The sequence below is a fragment of the Neomonachus schauinslandi genome, chromosome 2 (genome assembly GCF_002201575.2).
Source record: "Neomonachus schauinslandi chromosome 2, ASM220157v2, whole genome shotgun sequence".
NCBI classification, from domain to species: Eukaryota; Metazoa; Chordata; class Mammalia; order Carnivora; family Phocidae; genus Neomonachus; species Neomonachus schauinslandi.
This window is the reverse complement of record NC_058404.1, coordinates 6,122,283-6,141,976: the sequence shown is the minus strand read 5'-3', so window position 1 is coordinate 6,141,976 and position 19,694 is coordinate 6,122,283. Positions and strand designations below refer to the sequence as shown.

The 19,694-nt window shown below is 45.5% G+C and overlaps 1 protein-coding gene across 1 annotated transcript; it reads left to right on the top strand.

Moving 5' to 3' along the window:
* The first annotated feature begins 16,481 nt into the window (after positions 1-16,481).
* Positions 16,482-19,158, top strand: LOC110584165 (septin-2-like). Its single transcript, XM_044911526.1, has one exon. The coding sequence runs from the start codon at positions 17,051-17,053 to the stop codon at positions 17,633-17,635; it is 585 nt and encodes a 194-aa protein (XP_044767461.1). The 5' UTR covers positions 16,482-17,050; the 3' UTR covers positions 17,636-19,158.
* The last annotated feature ends 536 nt before the right edge of the window (positions 19,159-19,694 follow it).

Below are 19,694 nucleotides of genomic sequence, written 5' to 3'. Positions count from 1 at the left end.
GTAAGAGTTTGGTTTTTCTCTCTAGGTATGGTGGCACATAGCTGGTCCGGAGGGGTCGCTTTAGGTGTGTGTTAAGAAGTCCCGTTCTGGGTGGGAAACTGGAAATTGGGCTAAAGGAAAACCACAGTGCCTCTCTGCAGCTCTCTTTTCACAGCTGTAGACTAGAAGGATCCAACGAGATGGTCTGAAAGCCACCTCTCGCCTGGACATCTCTCATGTCTAGTCGTGTCCACCTTCACTGTGCTGCCTTTGATTCAGACAGGCACTTCTCTCCTTCCACGTTACCTCTCTCCAAAACCCACTCCTTTCCACTGTGTCACTTTTTATTTTATTCATAAAAGTCAATGCTGGATCTGAGATTTAATTCAATTTGGGTAAGTGCTTGATTCAAATGAATTTAATCTGAGTTTCATCATGCAAACACTTGCATCAAGCTCTGCATGTGCCATGTTGCCCCTCTCCCTCACTCCATTCCCCCTCAGCTCTCCTGTGTACTGCTTATTTCTCCCCGATCTTTCTGGCACCTTTTCCTCACTACTCATGCATATTCTCAGTTCTGCTTGATTGTTGGAGTAGGCTAGCCTGTAAAGTGACGAAAATAAACCATGGCATTTAAGAGTTTCAACCCAATAAAAGTGTCTTTCTAGGGCATGCCAAGTCCAGTTGAGGCTAGAAATAGCTCTCCTGGGAGGCTCTCCTGCAGGCTGTGGCTCAGGGATCCAGGCTCCTGCCATCCTGTGACATCACCGTTCCCAACACAGGCTCCCCGAGAGGGCCCCTGGAACCTCTCATGTGTCCACATTTTCTCAGCCTGAACCCAGCCATATGCCCCCAATCTGACTGCAGCAGAGGCCTGTAAATTATTCTTCCTGAATGGCTAGGTCAGCATCTGGTTAATTTCAACCAAGTCATGTTAAAATCTAAGTATGCAGAGAGGAGAGAATTTTAAAACAAGGGCAATTGAGAAATTGATTAAATGTGGGAGAGTAAAAGACAAATGATATTCAGCCCTCATAGTAAGTTAAAAGTCAAAAATAACTTGTTAGATTTGTGAGTATAAAATCAATCATTATGGTAACAATGACAGGAACGTTTTCTTTATGGAAGGCATTGGGCTAGTGTCTGTCACATGCATTGATTCCTGCAGTCCTCATAATCACCTACACAGATTGTTGCTATTCCATTTATAGATGAAGACGCTCAGGCTTGAAGCCTCCCAAGTCTCTCAGGGAGTAAGTGGCAGACAGATGAAGGTTCCAAAGTCAGACTCTGTAGACCATCCCCCTCCCCCGCCGCCCCGTCCCCTCCCCTAAAAATAATAATGATGCTTACCCCATTTAATTTAGCCCTTACTATAGACTTAGGATGGAAGGTAACACTTGACAGCTGAAGAAAATGACATTTGGAGAGGTTAAGTGGCTTGCACCCAAACCGTAGTTTGAAGAGTAGGAAGGGTACATAAAAAGGCCCATATGTGTAATTGACTGAATGGAAGTTTTGCAGTATGACCTTCAAACCTAGAAGATCCTCCGCAGCTCTTAGGGTTCCCAGCTAGACCATCTCCATGTCTCTCCTGTCATCGCCCTTCAGGCACAGCGTCCGACCCTGCTCTCGTGCGCCGGCGGGCTAAGCAAGGCGAGGTTGCTCAGGGACTGGTCGCGCCGGAATCCACCCGGACGGACGCTCTTGGTGATGCCTGCCACCTTGAGATAGCGCGCCGCTCCGTTTCCACCCCATTCTGGTGTTTTTATGCAAACAATCCTCAATTATTAAATTTCACTGAAGTGTGCCACAAATCACTTCTTATTTTACCATATTCTACATCTTTAGATATAGCACAGAATTGAGTAAAGATTTCTTCAAAAAAAAAAAAAAACAGAACATAAAATATTGCATTGCTTATTTGATGGCAAGTTATTTTGAAGACCTCTTCTGTATTCATGGGAAGAAAAAAGCAACTCTGATAAAACCATAAAGCAAAATGCTCTGAAAGGTTACATGACACTGGGCTGTTTAAGCTTCTTTCATCGGTTGCCTAAGAAACTGGATAATATAACTTCAAACATGCAATTCAAAGACATAACCTCTAAATTGCATTCTTAATATTTAGTACATTTTCCTTTTGGTGACAATAAACTAATTTGATATAATAAATCTGTAGCTTATGTAACACATTTTTTTTCTTTCTTTTTTTTAACCCAGGCTCTAAACCCATAGGCAGAGTTATTGTAGAGAAAGGTGCAGAATGGATGAAGCCCCTCTGCCACAGACTTGAGTGGCATTGAGTGGCCCTACTCGACTCACTGCTGTGGTCTCTGTAAAGGGAGTTAACAGTACCCACCTCTCAGAATGCTTATGAAGTTACATGAGAAGTATTTGTCAAATACGTCAGGGCAACTCTTGGCACAATGAGACAGCTATGTAAGTATTTGTTTTTTTTTAAAAAGCTGTTTTGTGTGTGTGTCATTGATCTGCAGCTCATCCTTGCTGGAGCCAATCTAATCTACACTTCAAATGGAAATTGGTTTTCTTTTGAAGAGAGGTCGACCCCAATGAGGCTAGAGGTAGAAGGGCCAGGTGGTGACCAGTGCCTACCCAGCTCCTGGGAACAGGATGTACCATGTGTTCTTTCTTTTACTAAAAATAGACCCGGGAGAAACAGACTTAATTATGGCGAATCAAATGCAGTGGCGCTTCACTCATCTTGAATCTCCTTAAGTCACAAGCTCACATTCAGGAGGAGGGGACAGAAATGCATGTACATGTCCCCAGAGCGGGATATGAGCTATGACAGAGGACTGTGGAAGTGACCCAGGAGAAGGGGGGCAGAGTGGTTCAGTGGGCAGGAAGATTGTCCATCAGGAGAGCTTCATGAATGTAACAGAAGAAGGTGTCCACACACCATAGAGTACCCAAAACACAATTCCTCTGGATGCATTACAATATTTTTCTTCCTTTCGTTCTTCTTTCTTTTTCCTCTTTTTCACCCTAACTGTCAAGACCCCTCCCTAGTCCCTTCCTATCTGAAGGTCAGTCCACCACTGTGATTTCCTTCCTGGTGTCTGCTGTAATGTTCGACGTTCTTCTACTTTATTCTCATTTATTTGCTCCACTGGGAAAAGAGTTCTGCCATCTTCGAGGATTCTGCTCTCCTGAACGGAGCTACAATGTGAACCACATGAGACCAGAAATATAGTTAGTGCAATAAAGTTTGGATTGAAGACACGTAGTGCACAAGGAACATTCCTTGGAAAGACAGCAGCAAGTGGACATCCGAGGGGTTACGTTTTGCAACCAAGTGGTTGTGTGGCAGAATATATTGGGAGTAAGTGAGTGTGACCATGAATGAAATCGATTTTTGAGAGCAGTTCTGTGGGTCCTTCTGTGCTTCCAGTGGCCTCCAGTCTAGGAGGACCTAGGTCCTTCTATCAGCCGGATCAACCTTGGTAATCAGTGAGGTGACAAATCGGTCATCCTTCCGTCTGCCTGGAGTCCCTTGTTTCCCTGTAAGCACCTGTCACTTGCTCAGCCTGTGTCCTTGTCTACACAGTGATGTGGGTTTTTGGGAGGTGCAGACACCTGGATTCCTTCAGGAGGGACTGGGGATGCACCTGAGTATCTTGAGTGTCTTCATGTGAGGTGCGAGGACAGGTTTGGAAGGAGGCAAAGCATAGATGCTCTATCCTCAGGCTGTGTTAAAGATGGAGCATGTTAAGAGCAAAAACACCTTGAATGTTTTCTGGAGAGAAACTGTAGCAGGGGCAGCAAACGTGGTGGTCACTTCTCTCATCTTTCCCCTGATGGCTCAGGGGTATCACAGGAAAGCAGAAGGAACGTGGGGCCAGAGCACAGCTATGACCTTCCTTAAGCCATTTGTCTTTAGTGCGCCATGCCCTTTCAAGGTTCACATGACCTGAATGACTTCATGAATATTCTCTGCTCCCCAGTTTCAGCTTCCTAGTAAATTGAAACCAAAGGCCCAGCACCCAGCATATAGGGCATTTAGTCAATTTTTCCTGGATTGCCCTGAGTTATAATTGTAATGAAAGAAATGGGATGTACCTATTAACACTCTTTTGGGGCTCATCTTAAATTTGTGCAGACTTCAGGAAGATAAAGCTCTCCTTTTTTCATGGATGAGGTAGGAGCCCATCAAGTGGTTTATCATGCTTTTAGATTTTAAAATAATTTTAAAATACCTCATAATTGTTTGCTAAATATTTGTGGATGAACCATTATTACTGTTTTATATCTGGGAAATACAAGACAGATGACTGACTTGGGCCAGAGAGAGTTGGGTGTTTTATCCATTACACTACCTTGGTCCTTGGATAATTATGCATCAATCCAGTGGTTTCCAGGAATGGAATAGTCTCAGAATGAGAAATCCATGCATTGTCAATTTACACCATTTAATACTTTTAATAGACTAGGAATTCCAGGAAAGTATAGTTAACTTTCATTTTTAATATATGGGAATGGTAGGAAAATAGTAGAAAAAGGAAGATGTTCAAATAAAACTTTATCTCCTATGTCTTATAGCAGTCCTCTGAATGAGTTCAGAGAGAGAGAGAGATAACTTAAAAATTACATTTAATTAAGTTAATTAAATTACATTTAATTAATTGGTTAATTAAATCATTTTCTTTTGAACTTAAGCATTGAGGCTCTGGATGTTGGCATCTTATTTGGAGTCAAGACAAACCTAGGGCTTGGTCTGGATTATGACCCTTGGGTCTGGCCTGGGTTCAACTGGACACTTATCACGAGTGACCACAAATTACGTCATATAAGGCACATGTGAGAGACACAGGGAAAGTGTCAAAAAGGGCGAGGAGAAAAGAGAAAAGTCTGGAAACAGGTTAGTGCAAGGTGAAGAGGCTCAGGGCACGGTGTCAGGGACCCACCTCATTTGGGTTCCTGCCTTGGGGGGTCACTGTCCAACCCAAAGTCAGAGCCTTTCTCCAGTAACGTGATCTGCAGACCTGGGGCCTCTCGCCACAAAACCAAGCATGTGAAATGGCCAGCTCGGCACTTCTCCACACTTACCCTTCTCAGCATATTCATGAATCACATTTGAGGACTGTATCGACTGTAAGTTTGGGGCCTGGATCACAACAACACAGAATTCACCCCTCATTCTGCCTCGTAGTAACTCATGGCTTTGCCCTTTGCTTTTCACCCTTCCTCTGATCTAAACGAACAGACCCCTTAGTTCACTTTTCAGATGAGTGACTTTAGATCTGAAATGTGAAGTGCACAGTTCGATCCCTTGGAGGAAATAAGGCACGTTGCTTATCTGGCTTTACCTGAGGTCAAAGATTCAGAGGAAGTATGGGACACCCTCCAAAATCCTTAACCAGGAGTAGCTCTGGAGAGTTCACGGTCTCATCAAAGATGACAGGAGTATTTGCAGACAACTGAAATCGTATTGTTGCCTTGACCTAAATGTGTGACTGCCTGAGTCGCTCTGGTCATAAGGGGAATCTGTTTATTAACTATATGCACATAAGACAATTGTAATTTCTTTGGAGAAACAAGAAAACTTAACACGCTCATTTGAATGAGTCACATCAGGGCCTTGGGAGCACAAAGGTTGAGCTGAAAATCTTGGTGGCCAGTGTTTGCTCCACGTTCCTACAGCACCTTTGAGTCCCTCGAAGAACTTAGCCCAGTACCCCTTCCCATGTGTGTGCAAAAGAGTTTAAAAGAGAATAGTGAAGGTATGCAGCTATTTTCTTGAAAGTATTTAGAGCCTATATTAATATCGTTGAAGGGACTTTGCAGTTCTTTAATTAAATTCATTAATTTTTTTCATATTTATAGTTATGAAACATTGAGTTAATGATAAGCTACCCTTAAATGTGTGCAAACCAAATGTCTGGTGTGCTGTGGATGAGTCAGATAGCATTAATGTTTATTGTGGACATTTCTGCCTGTCTTCTCCTTTCTTAATAGTTGGTAATTTCTGACTGGGGAATCAATGAGATTTCAGAGAAATGGATTCTGCCCCCAATTTAAGGGATGAAACATAGGACTGCAGCTGACTACATTGGTACAACCTCACTCCTTGGCCGTGTATTAGTTGGCGTGGGATGTGACCCAACCCATATAATGAGAATAAATCTCAGGGCGTGTATTAGTCAGTGTCCTCCAGAGAAACAGGACCAGTGGGATGGAGAAATATATATAATTATTATGAGGAGTTAGCTGACAGGATTATAGAGGCTGAGAAGTCTGCTGTCTGCCATCTGCAAGCTGGAGATTCAGGAAAACCAGTGGAACTGCAGTCCGAATTCGAGGGTCCGAGGACCAGGGGAGCAGATGGTTCAAGTCCCAGTTCAGAGACCTGAGAAGATGAAATGAGAAATTGCAGGTCAATCAGTGAGACAGGAAACAGGGTGAATTCCTCATCCCTTTGCCTTTTGTTCTATTCAGGTCCTCGATGGATTGGATGATGCCCACCAGGGGTGGGGGAGATTACTTACTGAGTCCACCAATTCAATGCTAGTAACTTCTGGAAACATCCTTCCAGATAACACCAATAAATAATGTTTAATCCAGGTAGTGCCTGGACATTTAAGTTCACCATCTATTTAACCATCACAGGGCATTGCCTGAGACAGTTGGAAAGATGATGCTTTCCCTGGATAGATGGGAATACATGAGGGAGCAAGAAACCCTGGGAATTTCTGGCAGGCATCTTGAGACCATTGGAGGACCCAGGTGACACTGTGGAAGGCAGAGCAGGGCAGCAGAGGGAAAGGGGGCTCTTGATGACATGGCTAAACTGCTGGATCAACCCTCACCTGAAGCTCTGGGACTGACTTGCTTTGTACACTTCATCACGTGAATCAATCAAGCTCATTTATTGTTCAGTCTCATTTGGGTAGGATGTTCTGTAATTCATCATGGACTGATTCCTTACTGAAATGGAATGTCTCTGGTTGCAGCTCCCCAGGGAGAACATTGTTCACCCTGACATGCTATCCCCCAGAGCTCCCCAAAGTTGCAAAACTTTCCCGGCTGCTAAATGGGTGTTTCATTCCCACTCAAATTCACTGTGTTGAAGTGCTTTTCACAAAACAGGAGAATACCCTGTGTCTTGTACTATGCATGAAATGTTTTATTTGGCAGCAAAGCATAAGGGTGGGTTGAAGAGAATCAGGAGGTCCAGCTATGTTGGATGCTTGTCTTAAGACACTTACTGCTTGTCTTGTATTCCCAGCATGAATTCAGTTTCATCGGGCCTTATGTGTTAGGTAAACTTGGCCTTTCCTAGGCAGATTAGCTTCTTTCTGAGTGTCTCACCCTGTGGTTTTGCAGGAACACAGTATCCCTGAAGATCTAGCCAAGTTTTATCAACAAACAAGAACATCTACACACTCACAAATTTTGTCAAGTCATTTGTGAGCTTTTATCTGACAATAATTTACTCTGAGCGGGTGTTCTGTGTTAGCATTATGTATATCACTGGTCATCTGCAGACTTACTGCAGTGTCGCTTCAGGTCCTCAGAGGATCCAGATCAACCAAGTTGTCCCACTGCTGGGAGTCCTCACTACATCTCACCACGTCTCCTCTTGACCCATGTCACCAGGTGTCACGTGTTTCCCTCACTGTCTTCTCAACCCTCTGCTTTGCGGGCCTCTGCACCAAGAGTCTTCCTCCTTGAAGGTGATGAGGGATGGAAGCAGAAAAATATTCACCTTTAGCCCAGAAGGCTGACCTGTAGCCTGCATGGTTCTGATAAGGATCAAATACCCGCTGGTTGCTACATTCTTATAGGGGTTCATGACTGCCTGTCCATCTCACTGATAAGTAATATCAGTAATGATAAGCATCTAAGAAATTTTTTTTAAGATTTCATTTATTTATATGAGAGAGAGAGAAAGAGAGAGAGCATGCATGAGCAGGAGGAGGGGCAGAGGGAGAAGCAGACTCCCCTCTGGGCTGGGAGCCCGACTCATGCTCAATCCCAGGACCCTGAGATCATGAGAGCATGACTGACTGAGCCACCCAGGTCCCCAGCACCAGGGAAATCTTGGGAAGGTCGTTTTAGGAGTAGAAATTCGAAGAAGACATTTATGAGGTAATACTCCCTGCAGGCCCCCTTCCCCTTGAGCATTAAGCATATAGCCACCAGCTTCATACAGCAAAAGTGCAGCTCATTCTGCCCATGGCTCTGGTCTCCATGTGGTCAAAATAAACTAAATTGCACGGTAAAATGTCTCAAGAACTCTTTCTTGACCTTTGTGATCCTGCAACAAAACTTTTCTTTGCAGAATGCAAAACAAAGCGTGCAAATTGATGCCTGGTCGGGCAAAGTGAAAGCGCCAGGATTTTTGCAGATGAGAAAGCAGCTTGAGGAAAATGAGACATCACACACTTGGTCGTTGTCCAAAGCACACTTTCTGGGTCATGCCTGGGCTGGTCTCCTGGCTCACCTCTTCGAGTGTGAAGGTAAGTTCTCCCAGCCTGTGTTCAGTCATTTATATAAAGGAGATGATTGGAACTCTTTCCTCAGAGGGTGGCTGTGAAGAGCACACACAAGGAGGTGCTGTATGTCTCAGGTCTCAGAAAATATCACTCATGTTATAATTGACAAAATATTGGAACTCAGATTCTCTGGTTCCTAGTTTAGTATTCCTTCCACTACAGCCTGTTGTTTGAAAACCTCAGGCTTTTTCATGGTACTTAAAAGTACCCAGGCTGGGCATCCGACTCTTGATTTCGGCTCAGGTCATGGTATCAGGGTTGTGAGATCAAGCTCCGTGTCCTGCTCCGCAGTCAGCGGGGAATCTGCTTGAGATTCTTCTCTCTCCCTCTCCCTCGTGTACTTCCTCTCTCTGTCAAATCAAATCAAATCAAATCTTAAAAGAAAACCTACCTAGATAAAACAGCTAGACAAAGTACAGTAAATAAGTCACATCCCAAATGAGCCATGATCTACTTTCAATAGTTAACTGCTCTGTAACAATAAAAGAAATTCAAGACCCTATCTTGTATTCTCCACCTGGTTAAAATCTAGGTGTTTTCAAGATTCAACTCTGGGATTGATTTTTCTAGGAGCCTCTTTGAACCCATGCCTTGAGCCCACTACCTGCCCTTCCCAACACAGAGCCACTTCCCATCCTCTGTAGACTACAGACTTCTTTCCTGAGCTCCCATGGATACCCACCTGGACGCCGTTGGATGGGTGATCTCACCTCATCCCCAGGCCTGACCAAAAGAGGCCAAAGTGAAGGGACCTGGGGATAGTGCCATGGGGTTCAGAGGTTAATCCTTTGCTATTGGACTTCTTGAAGTCTAAACTTAATGAAAATGCTTTTCTACTCCTCGAATCATTTGGTGTGACCTGATCTTTCTTATATCAGCAATGTAGACCAAGCTCCAGGTAGAGCATAGAAGCCTCAGAGGTGAGCACACACAGACGCAGATTGGTGAGGGCTCATCTGCAATGTCTCCCATTGTGGCCCACAAAGGGAGGAAGAAATCTTCATTGCCAAAAACTCAGAAATGTGGGGTCGGGGAAACAGCCTGGCGTCAAGGCTCAACATTCTTTTCTGTGCCCCTGAAGTCTCTGGTATACTTAACTTATCCCTCAAATGTTCTGTCTTAGCTCAGGCTGCTATGAAAAACACCACAGACTGGAGGGCTTACATAACAGACATTTATTTTTGTCCTGTGTTGGAGGCTGGATCTGGGTGCTAGCATGGTCAGGTTGTGGTGAGGCTCCCTCCTTGGGTAGCAGGTGACTGTCTTCTCGCTATGTCCTCACACGGTCTTTCCTTGATATGTGTGCATGGAGAAAGGAGAAAGGGATCGCTCTTTCCCTTTTCTTATAAGGGCATTAAGTCCATCATGAGGATCCCACCTCATGACCTTATTCTACACCTAATACCTCCCAAATGCCCCATCTCCAAATACCATCACACTGGGAGTTAGGGCTCCAACAGATGAATTTGTGGGGGAGGGACACAAACCTTTAGGCCATAACAAATCTTAAAGGATGCATATACCCAAACTTACCTGAGTACCAGCAGTATTCTTTGGAAAAACAAAACCTTTTCCAACACGGTGCTGGAAAATTTGCTTCTTTTGCCGCCTGGTGGGATCTTACAAGGTGATGCCCACAGACGTGAGCTGGATGGAATTTTGACCACTTCAGTAAATAGGAGGGGTTGATCTTTACAAATGAATCATTTCTAACTTCCAAATTGATCTAGATGTCACCTTTTATTTATTTTTTAATCAAAGTGCAAGACACATGACTGCTTTTGTCTTAGTTCCATTTGGCCTAGAGTACTTTCATTGTTCTTTTGAGGAATTATCACTCTTCTTTGTGGGAGTGGGTCATAGTTTCACAGTTTAGCACTTGAACGGCTTCTGTCGAATTCATCCCTTGGCTTCCAGCCTCTGCTAGGCTGTGGGAAGAGCCAGTCTGATTAGGAAAAGATAGAAACTCAGGTGCTAGGAATCCTTGACCAGCACCACGGTAATGGCTCCTGGTTCTTGGTAGTGAGTTGTCAAAACCAGCATTTTCTATAATCTGCTCTTATCAGGCAAATAAGCAGAAAGAGGATTCCAATTAAAAGCAGCATGCACATGCCACGTGGCTAATTCAGATTTGTTGTGGTGATTTCATTAGAAGCCACTAGAAATGTGTCTGTGCTCTGATGTTGGAGCCTGCAGGATGCTGGCCCTGGTAAGCGTGGCCTGATGTGAGAGATTTGGCATTGGAAGAGAGAGAGGGTCGTTCTGAGGAACCCCAGCCTTGCCACTTCGTGACAGAGCAGAATGTCCTCAGAAATGGGTCCTTTTGAAAGAGTGTGTTAATTCTTGGAGAGCACATTTAGAATACCTGTGTGCATTGCAAGACGAGGTAACCTGTAGGAATTACAGGTCAGACTGTGTAAATCCTTCAGGGTGGGGTCTATGTCTTAGCCCTTTCTGGTTCTATGGCCCTTAGCAGACTCCCAAACTCATGGTTAGTTATCAATAAATGCTAATGTTTTTTTTTAATAATTTTTAAAATTGTGGTAAAATATCAGAACGTAAAATTTACACTTTTCACCATTTTTTTCCTAAAGATTTTATTTATTTATTCATGAGAGACAGAGAGAGAGAGAGAGAGAAGCAAGCTCCCAAGGAGCAGGGAGCCTGATGTGGGACTCGATCCCAGGACCCTGGGATCATGACCTGAGCCGAAGGCAGACGCTTAACCGTCTGAGCCACCCAGGTGCCCCCACTTTTCACCATTTTTAAGTGCACAGTTCAGTGGAATTGGGGATGGTCACATTGTTGTGCAGACATTACCACCATCTACCTCCCGAACTTTTCCTCTTCAACCGAAACTCTGTAATGGCCATTACATGACAACTCCCCATTACCCCCTTGCTACAGCTCCTAGAGACCCCCACTCTGTTTTCTGTCTTTGTGAATTGGACTACTCTAGGTACCTCATTTAAGTATGAATTATCTAGTATTTGCCCTTAACATGACTGGTTTACCTTACCCATCATAGTGTGTCCTTAGGGTTCATCCACGTCCCAGCACGTGTTAGGACGTCCTTCCTTTTTAAGGCTGAGTACTATTTCATTGTGTGTTATGATGATTCATTTTATGGGCTAAGGGATGACCAGAGAGCTGGTGAAACATTATTTCTGGGTGTGTCTACGAGGGTGTTTCTAGGAGAGATCGATGTTTGAATTGGTGGGTTCAGTAATGGAGCTCATCCTCACCAATGTGGGTGGGCATTGTCTAATCATAGAGGGCCCTGAGAGAACAAAAAGAGAAGAAAGGGGAATTTACTTTCTGCTTAATCTGAGTCATCCCTCTCCTCCTGCCATCAGACATCAGCGCTCCTGGTTCCTGAGCCTTTGGGACTTGGACTGATTACACCACTGGCTCTGTGGACTGCCAGTTTGCAGATGGCGGATCATGGGATTTGTTGGCCTCCATAATCTGGTGGGACGATTCCTGTGCTAACTGTCCTCTTCTGTATCTCTCTCTGCATGCTATCTTGGTATCTTGGTTATGCTTCTCTGGAGAACTCCGGCTAATTTGTCTATTCCATGCCACCTGTTTAACCAGTCATCCGTCTGTGGCAACATGGGTTGCTTCCACCTTTTGGCTCTGTGAATCACACTGCTGTGAACATGTGTGTACAGATATCAGAGTGCTTGCTTTTAATTCCTTGTGGTATGTATAGTACCTGTCTTTTTGACTGGCATTTGAAGTGAGAAGAGCTGTGAGGACTGAAGTACTTCTTCTGGATTGAGGCCCCATATTACCTGTGCAGACTGACCTGCCAGGGCTCCCCCTGTCCTTCTGTACACTTGTGCATGGGCATCCCACCTTCCACGCTTGGGCTGCTCTAACCCGGTTTGGGACACTTCTCTTCTGTATCTCTGTCCAGTTCTGACATCCTTCAAGGCCACTTTGTGCCAGTCCCCACATGACCTTGACTGGAGCAGAACTCATGGATCTCTCTCCCAAGCTATGGTAAGACCACCCTGGGAGCTTCCTGACATCAGCCATATAGGATTCAGCAAAGTCACAGCCTTCTTGAGGGCGAGGCCACGTCTTCTGCCGACTCCCACTGTCCCAGCCTAGTACAGGAGAGGCTTTCGGCCTCTGCTTAGACCCCTGTGGCTGAGTCAGTTGGGGTCAGAGAACAATCCAGGGCCAAGGAACTTGAGGGTATTACCCGGGGATGTTGACAGTCTGGAGATGGATCCAGACTATTAGCTGGAGCTAAATAGCAGAGTTTAGAACCTAGAGGCAAGAACATTAGGAAGACGCAAGTTCAGGCATTGGAGATTTACACAGTTAATTATGTCAGAGAGGCAGGGCAGGGAGGGGGAAAGAGCTAACGCTCACCACGCCGATCCCTCTATATGTCATGGAACACCAATTTTAACATGTGAGGTAGGCAGGTTGTAAATGAAAAAGATAAAAAGTCCTTGGTCCCAGAGGGTTGTTGACACAATGTCACGCGGCTGTCTGGAAGGGGAAACAGAATTCAAAACCGCGTGTCCTTGGCCCCAAAACCTATTCTCTTTGTTCTGTAACTACTGCTTCTCCCTTTCTTCTAAGAGAACTTCTTCACCTTTCCCCTTGATCAGTTATCCCCACTTTCTCCTCCTCATCCAGGTACTTTGCCTTTCTTCTGCTCCAGTGCTTCCTTCATTCTGCTCAGAAGTCAGGGAATTCCTGATTCCCGTTCCGAGGTAGCAGGCTGTGTGATCCTCACAGTCTGTCTCTACTCAGTTTTTATGTCTAGAAACATAGGGTCTGTTATAGGGTCTGTTACGGACGGAATCGTATCCCCCCCCAAAATCATACGTTGAAGCCCCAATCCCCACTGTGGTTGTATTTGGAGATGGGTCCTTAAGGTAGATGATTAAGGTTGGATAAGATCACTAGGATGGGCCCTAATGCAATATGAGGGTGTCCCTGTAAGAAGATGGAGAGACACCAGGGACATAGGCACCCACCGCAAAGGCTGTATGAGGACACAGAAAGAAGGGGGTTGTCTGCGCTCCGAGGAGAGATGCCTCAGGGAAACCGACTCTGCTGACACCTTGATCTTCGACTTCCAGCCTCCAGGACGGTGAAGGAGAAACTTCCGGTGTTTAAGCCGCTCAGTCTGCGGTAGCTGGTTATGGCAGCCCGAGCAAACGAACACAGTGTCAGCCCAGGGTCCGGCTAGAACATGTGCTCCCATCAGCAGGCATTTTGTCTTGTTGAATTTCCAGCATCTAGAAGGGCAGCAGGAAGTGAAAATCTATGTTGGGTCAATTGAATGATTTTTAAAAATGGCTGTGCGGTCCTTTATATAAATAAGCTTTTGAGTGGAATCCTAATGTAAAAAAAAACAGACAAAACCTGGCTGTTCTAGGTCAGGGGTTGGGAACCCCATCTACCCAGCCTCCTCCTGGCCTCTGGGGCTCTTCCTCAGGACGTGGGGGCTCCACGGGTCACCAAACGGTTCTTCTCGTCAGGGGAAAGAATTCAAGAACGGAACAGTGCAGTGAGTCACACAGCCTGGCTTTAGTAAAGCAAAAGTACATTGTGAGGGTGGGGAGCAGGCTGAGAAAAGCAACTGTGCCGGGGGCGGGGGGTGGGTCAGGATCGTCTTGCTCATGCCTGCAGGGTCATGGGAGGCAGCTAGGGCGGTCTCTGACTGAGCTTGCTCCCAGTCATCCAGGTATCTCCTACAGGACAGGACAGGGAGTTTTTAGCCTTTCATGGTCCTTAGTGAAACTGTCATGGCAACCAACTCCCATAAGGGGGAGGGGGCGTCAAAACAGCAGCGTCAGGGAGCTTGCAGAGGCTGAGCCGGGCCGTTTCCTACCCGGGATAGTTACTGCAGCAGCCATGCTGTAGAGTGGGCTGCACCTGCACCAGGCCTGACCTGCTGCTTCCCTAACTGCCTCCCTGCTTGTCTTCCTAACACAGGGACGACTCGTCTCTGAGGCTCCCCGCCAGCCCTGGCATCATGTTAGGTTATTGAGCCAATGCCAGGGCTCCAGGTGTGGGAGTCCTGTAAAAAAGCTGAAGCAAAAGCTACAGAGCGGTGGGAGGATGCCCAGCCGTAGCACTGACAGGAGTTGCACAGCCCGTGCTAATCAGCTGTTGGTCCTCTTGAGTCCCTCGGAGAGGTGACCTGCCTTAGGTCTCTGCTGTCTTACCTAGAGTTAAGCTGTCCCTACAACCAATAATTGATGGAAGTTTTCTTTCATTTTCGTTGGTAGTTTTAATTGTAATTTTGGCCTATCTCCTCTCCCTATACCACCTACACAAATTACCCTGGTTAACTAAGATAATTGATCGCAATTTCATTGGTATTTAATGATTTAGTTTTTATTCTGTAGTCCCAGGTCCTACAATGCATCCCACTTCCTCCTTTATTTGTATCTCCTGCTGAGCAAGAAGTCAAGTCGCTAACAAAGGCTGTTGCATTTGGAGTGCAGCTATCTTAAAATAGAGACATTACACATTGCTGGAGGAAGCATTTGCATAGAGCCCAGTGGCAACAACAGTTCACACCGAGTCAGCAGTCAGCCCGCCTTGGAAAGTGTCCTGGACAGGGAGCATCTTCCTCATGCATGTTGGATTTGCCAAAAGTCAGCCTATGGTTTGTTGTTGGGAGTTTAAGGAGAGTTGTTGGGTCAGCCTCTCTCATCAGGAAACCAAAAGGAAAAAAAACAAAAAACAAAAACGTTTTGGCCACCTGGGAGAAAGGGTATGTCCTCCTCCACAGAGACAGAATACACAGCTCCATGCTGCCTGTTGGTGTCAGAGGGAAGAAGCAGGTTATTTTAAAGACATGTGCATGGGGTGTGTTCAACAAAATAGCAATAATCTGGAGTTAGAAACTGAGAGAATAAGAAAACAGGGCACCAGCTAAGAGGTGGATACGAAGATGGTCATAAAGCATCTTGGACATTTTACAATGTAAAAACTGGAGACGATTGAGATTACATGCACAATTGCACATAGAAGTTGCACACGCAGCATTTTCTGCTTTCATTGGTTCTGGGACCACAGCCATGGCTCCTGGCATCTGTAGACTACAGGTTAAGAACCCTGACCCATCTCCTGATTCTGCTCTTTCTTCCCCACTCTTCATGGCCAGAGCGATCGCTCCAAAGGGTATGTCTGATGGTGCCTCTCCTTGGCTTCAACCTTTTCAAAGAGGAGGTTCTTAATGATGGTATTCACTGCCTTCTTCTGCAGACCTCCCTTGGATACATGTTCCTGTGGCACTGAGCTGCCCAGAGGTGGGGGCCATGCCTCTCAGATATGTACACGTGCTTTCGTGATCTCACTTATTTCAGATAGAATTGAAGAAGCACACTGCTCGGAACACGCCTGCTCTGACATGTCTGCCTGGTTGAGTCTTTTTCATCCTTAAAGACTCCATTTAGGCGCCCATTCCCCTGGGAACCTTCCCTGAGTCTGCCCATCCTGGATTTCAAGTCTGTGCTTCTGCAGCTTCTTACGGGTACCCCGGTTTAGAGTGTATCTCCCCTCCTTGTATCAGCTTCCCCACTAAATGAGAAGCCCCTCAGGCAGTGACAGTGCCCAGTACATAGTAGATACTCAAATTATTTAAGCTGTCGGGGACAAATGGTCTACCATCGCTTGAATATCAGTTTAAATACAGGAGCAGAAGTGTCCCCAGGGGGGAGAGGACAAGCGGGAAGCCAGAGAGACTAGCAATTTTAAATCACTAGTTAAAGAAAAGGATGCAGAAAACATTTGAATGATGGGCACACAGGGTGGCTCAGTAGGTTAAGCATCTGCCTTTGGCTCAGGTTATAATCCTGGAGTCCCAGGATCGAGTCCCGCATTGGGGTCCCCGCTCAGCGGGGAGTCTGCTTCTCTCTCTGCCCTTCACCCCACTCTCTCTCGTTCTCTCTCATATAAATAAATAAAATCTTTTTTAAAAAGAAAACATTTAGACTGGGCGGATCCGCGGCGCGGTCGGTAGGCGCCCGTTCCTCGGCTCGTCGGCGATCAAGAAAACTTCACTGAAGATGTCTAAGAAACAACGAACTCAGTTTATAAATCCAGAAACTCCTGGCTATGTCGGATTTGCAAATCTTCCCAATCAAGTTCACCGAAAATCAGTGAAAAAAGGTTTTGAGTTCACACTAATGGTGGTCGGTGAATCGGGGCTAGGAAAATCAACTCTCATAAACAGCCTGTTCCTGACTGATCTCTACCCAGAAAGAATCATACCTGGAGCTGCAGAGAAAATTGAAAGAACTGTCCAGATTGAGGCTTCGACTGTGGAGATTGAGGAGCGAGGGGTCAAGCTGCGCCTGACAGTGGTGGACACACCTGGCTATGGGGACGCCATCAACTGCAGGGATTGTTTTAAGACCATCATCTCCTACATCGATGAGCAGTTTGAACGGTACCTGCATGATGAGAGTGGTTTGAATAGGCAGCACATCATCGATAACAGGGTGCACTGCTGCTTTTAATTTATCTCACCCTTTGGACATGGACTTAAGCCTTTAGATGTTGCATTTATGAAAGCGATACACAATAAGGTGAACATTGTGCCTGTCATTGCCAAAGCCGACACCCTCACCCTGAAGGAACGGGAGCGCTTGAAGAAAAGGATTCTGGATGAAATTGAAGAACATAGCATCAAAATCTATCACTTACCTGATGCAGAATCTGATGAAGATGAGGACTTTAAAGAGCAGACTAGACTTCTCAAGGCCAGTATCCCATTCTCTGTGGTTGGATCCAATCAGTTGATTGAAGCCAAGGGCAAGAAGGTCAGAGGCCGCCTCTACCCATGGGGTGTTGTGGAGGTGGAGAACCCGGAGCACAACGACTTTCTGAAGCTGCGGACGATGCTCATCACCCACATGCAGGATCTCCAGGAGGTGACCCAGGACCTTCACTATGAAAACTTCCGTTCCGAGAGGCTCAAAAGAGGCGGCAGAAAAGTGGAAAACGAGGACATGAATAAAGACCAGATCCTGTTGGAGAAGGAAGCAGAGCTTCGCCGCATGCAGGAGATGATCGCAAGGATGCAGGCGCAGATGCAGCTGCAGATGCAGGGTGGGGACGGCGACGGTGGGGTCGATGGGCACCATGTGTAAGAAAATGCTTTTGCAAGATACAGAAAACATTCCGCATGAGTACTACAGCTGCGTGTTTCCGAGAGATCATTGGAGGGGTGCCCATCCACATTTTACAGTACCTGTGCCTGAGAATTTAATTTTTTTTTTTAAACTTTTGATGTGTTTTGTATGAAGTACTTTTAACATTTGTATTTCGTTGCTATGTAATACTTTATATTTTGTGAGGTGAACCTTCCATTTTCATTTTTCTTCCACCTTAACTAACCACTAATGTTGGAATTGATTTCCAGGATCAGTCAGTATGTATAATTAACGTTGAGTTTCTTTGATTTGGCTGGCCTAACTGACTAATTGTTGAGGAGCACTCTTGATTTCATTTCTGGAACATTCGGACGTAGCCAGCATGTGCCTGGGTGCTAGTGACATGGACCCAGTGATACGGAAAGATGGGCTGGCATCTATCTGTAGGGCATTGACCTCCCAGGTCACCAAGATGGAGATTCTACCGGGCTTCGCTTTGTTTTGAGCACAACACCTAAAACCAGTTTTGCTGCTATAATTCATTACTGTTAATTCATCTGCACATTTACTTTTTTACCAAGTAAAACAATAGAATTATTATCTAATATGGTATGTGTATACTAAAATAGCTCTTTTTAAAAAACAGGCAATTAGGAGCAAATTTTAAGAAGTCTTTGGATTCTGATGCTAGGTCATTTTTTCAGCTGCTCTGCAGAGAACCTGCCACAAGCCACATTTTGTAGTGTTCCCCATTGATACCGGTTACCCTCCGCTACGGACAGCGAGTGTCCGCGAGCTCCAGTTTTCATATTACAGCAGCGATTCTTACCCACGCAGAGAGAGCCAATAAATGATTTTTACTCAACTAACATGAAAAGTTACTTTTTTAAGGAAAATTAATAAGTGATGTATTTAGAAACCAGTCTTTTTACGTTTTTATATGGCACCCTAATGTATTTTCTGTAACTACAGGTTTATAAGATCTGCCTGAGCAGTGAGAATCAGGGTCCTTTGGGGGGTAGCCCTCTGAAGCCAGACCTGTCCTGGGCCCTGAGGCTAATGGCCCCATGATGCCTGAATGCCGACCAGGTTTTCCTGATTCGGCTTTCCTTTAACTGGTTCTCTAAAATTTTTAATAGTTTTCTGAAAGGAGGCAAATAGCAGCAGTCATTTTTTTATGTGCAGATTGTTATCCATTTTCAGCCATCATCACGTCCTTCGTTATGTGTACTACAAACCTCCCCGTATGTCGGGTGAGACGGAAAGACATTTCAAATCTGCACCGTGGTCTGACTGGTAGACCACCAGTCAGATCAGTCTTCTGTGCTCTGTGGCCTTGGCCCTTTCCTTCCTTCCAAGGGGTGCTGAGAGGCTCTGGGGCTTGCTTTTTTCAACATTTCTACTGACATTGGGAAAGTGGTCCCCAGAAAGTGATGGGTGAAAGGACACCTGGAGGGAGCAGGTGTTGGCTCCATGTTTTCATTTTGCTCTAACAGGAGGGGCAGAGATGCAGAAAACACTTCCCCTGGGGGGCGCCTGGGTGGCTCAGTCGGTTAAGCGACTGCCTTCGGCTCAGGTCATGATCCTGGAGTCCCGGGATCGAGTCCCATATCGGGCTCCTTGCTCAGCAGGGGGTCTGCTTCTCCCTCTGACCCTCCCCCCTCTCATGTGCTCTCTCTCTCTCATTCTCTCTCTCAAATAAATAAATAAAATCTTTAAAAAAAAAAAAAAGAAAGAAAACACTTCCCCTGGGAAGGGATGGGAAGAGTTTTTGCTTGGGCCAGACAAAATAAAGTGACGTGGTCGAAACACATTAGTCACAGAGGCGGGCTACAGACAGCAATCAGGTGTTCTCGAGAACTTTGTCTTCCCACTGTTGCATAAGGTTGACTAGTCACAAGCCTTAGGTTCAGGCACAGTTGTACAGAGTTCTTACCAAGGGAAAGTGTTAAGTGACTTTAGAGCACCTCCGTGCAAGGCCGGCTATTTGGGTTATTTTGGCACTAAGTACAGTAGTAAAAGCTGTTTAAAAGGTGGAGCTGGGGTCACATGTACG

Coding starts and splice junctions, on each gene's coding strand:
- LOC110584165 (XM_044911526.1), top strand. CDS start 17,051: ATGAAAGCGATACACAATAAGGTGAACATTGTGCCTGTCATTGCCAAA.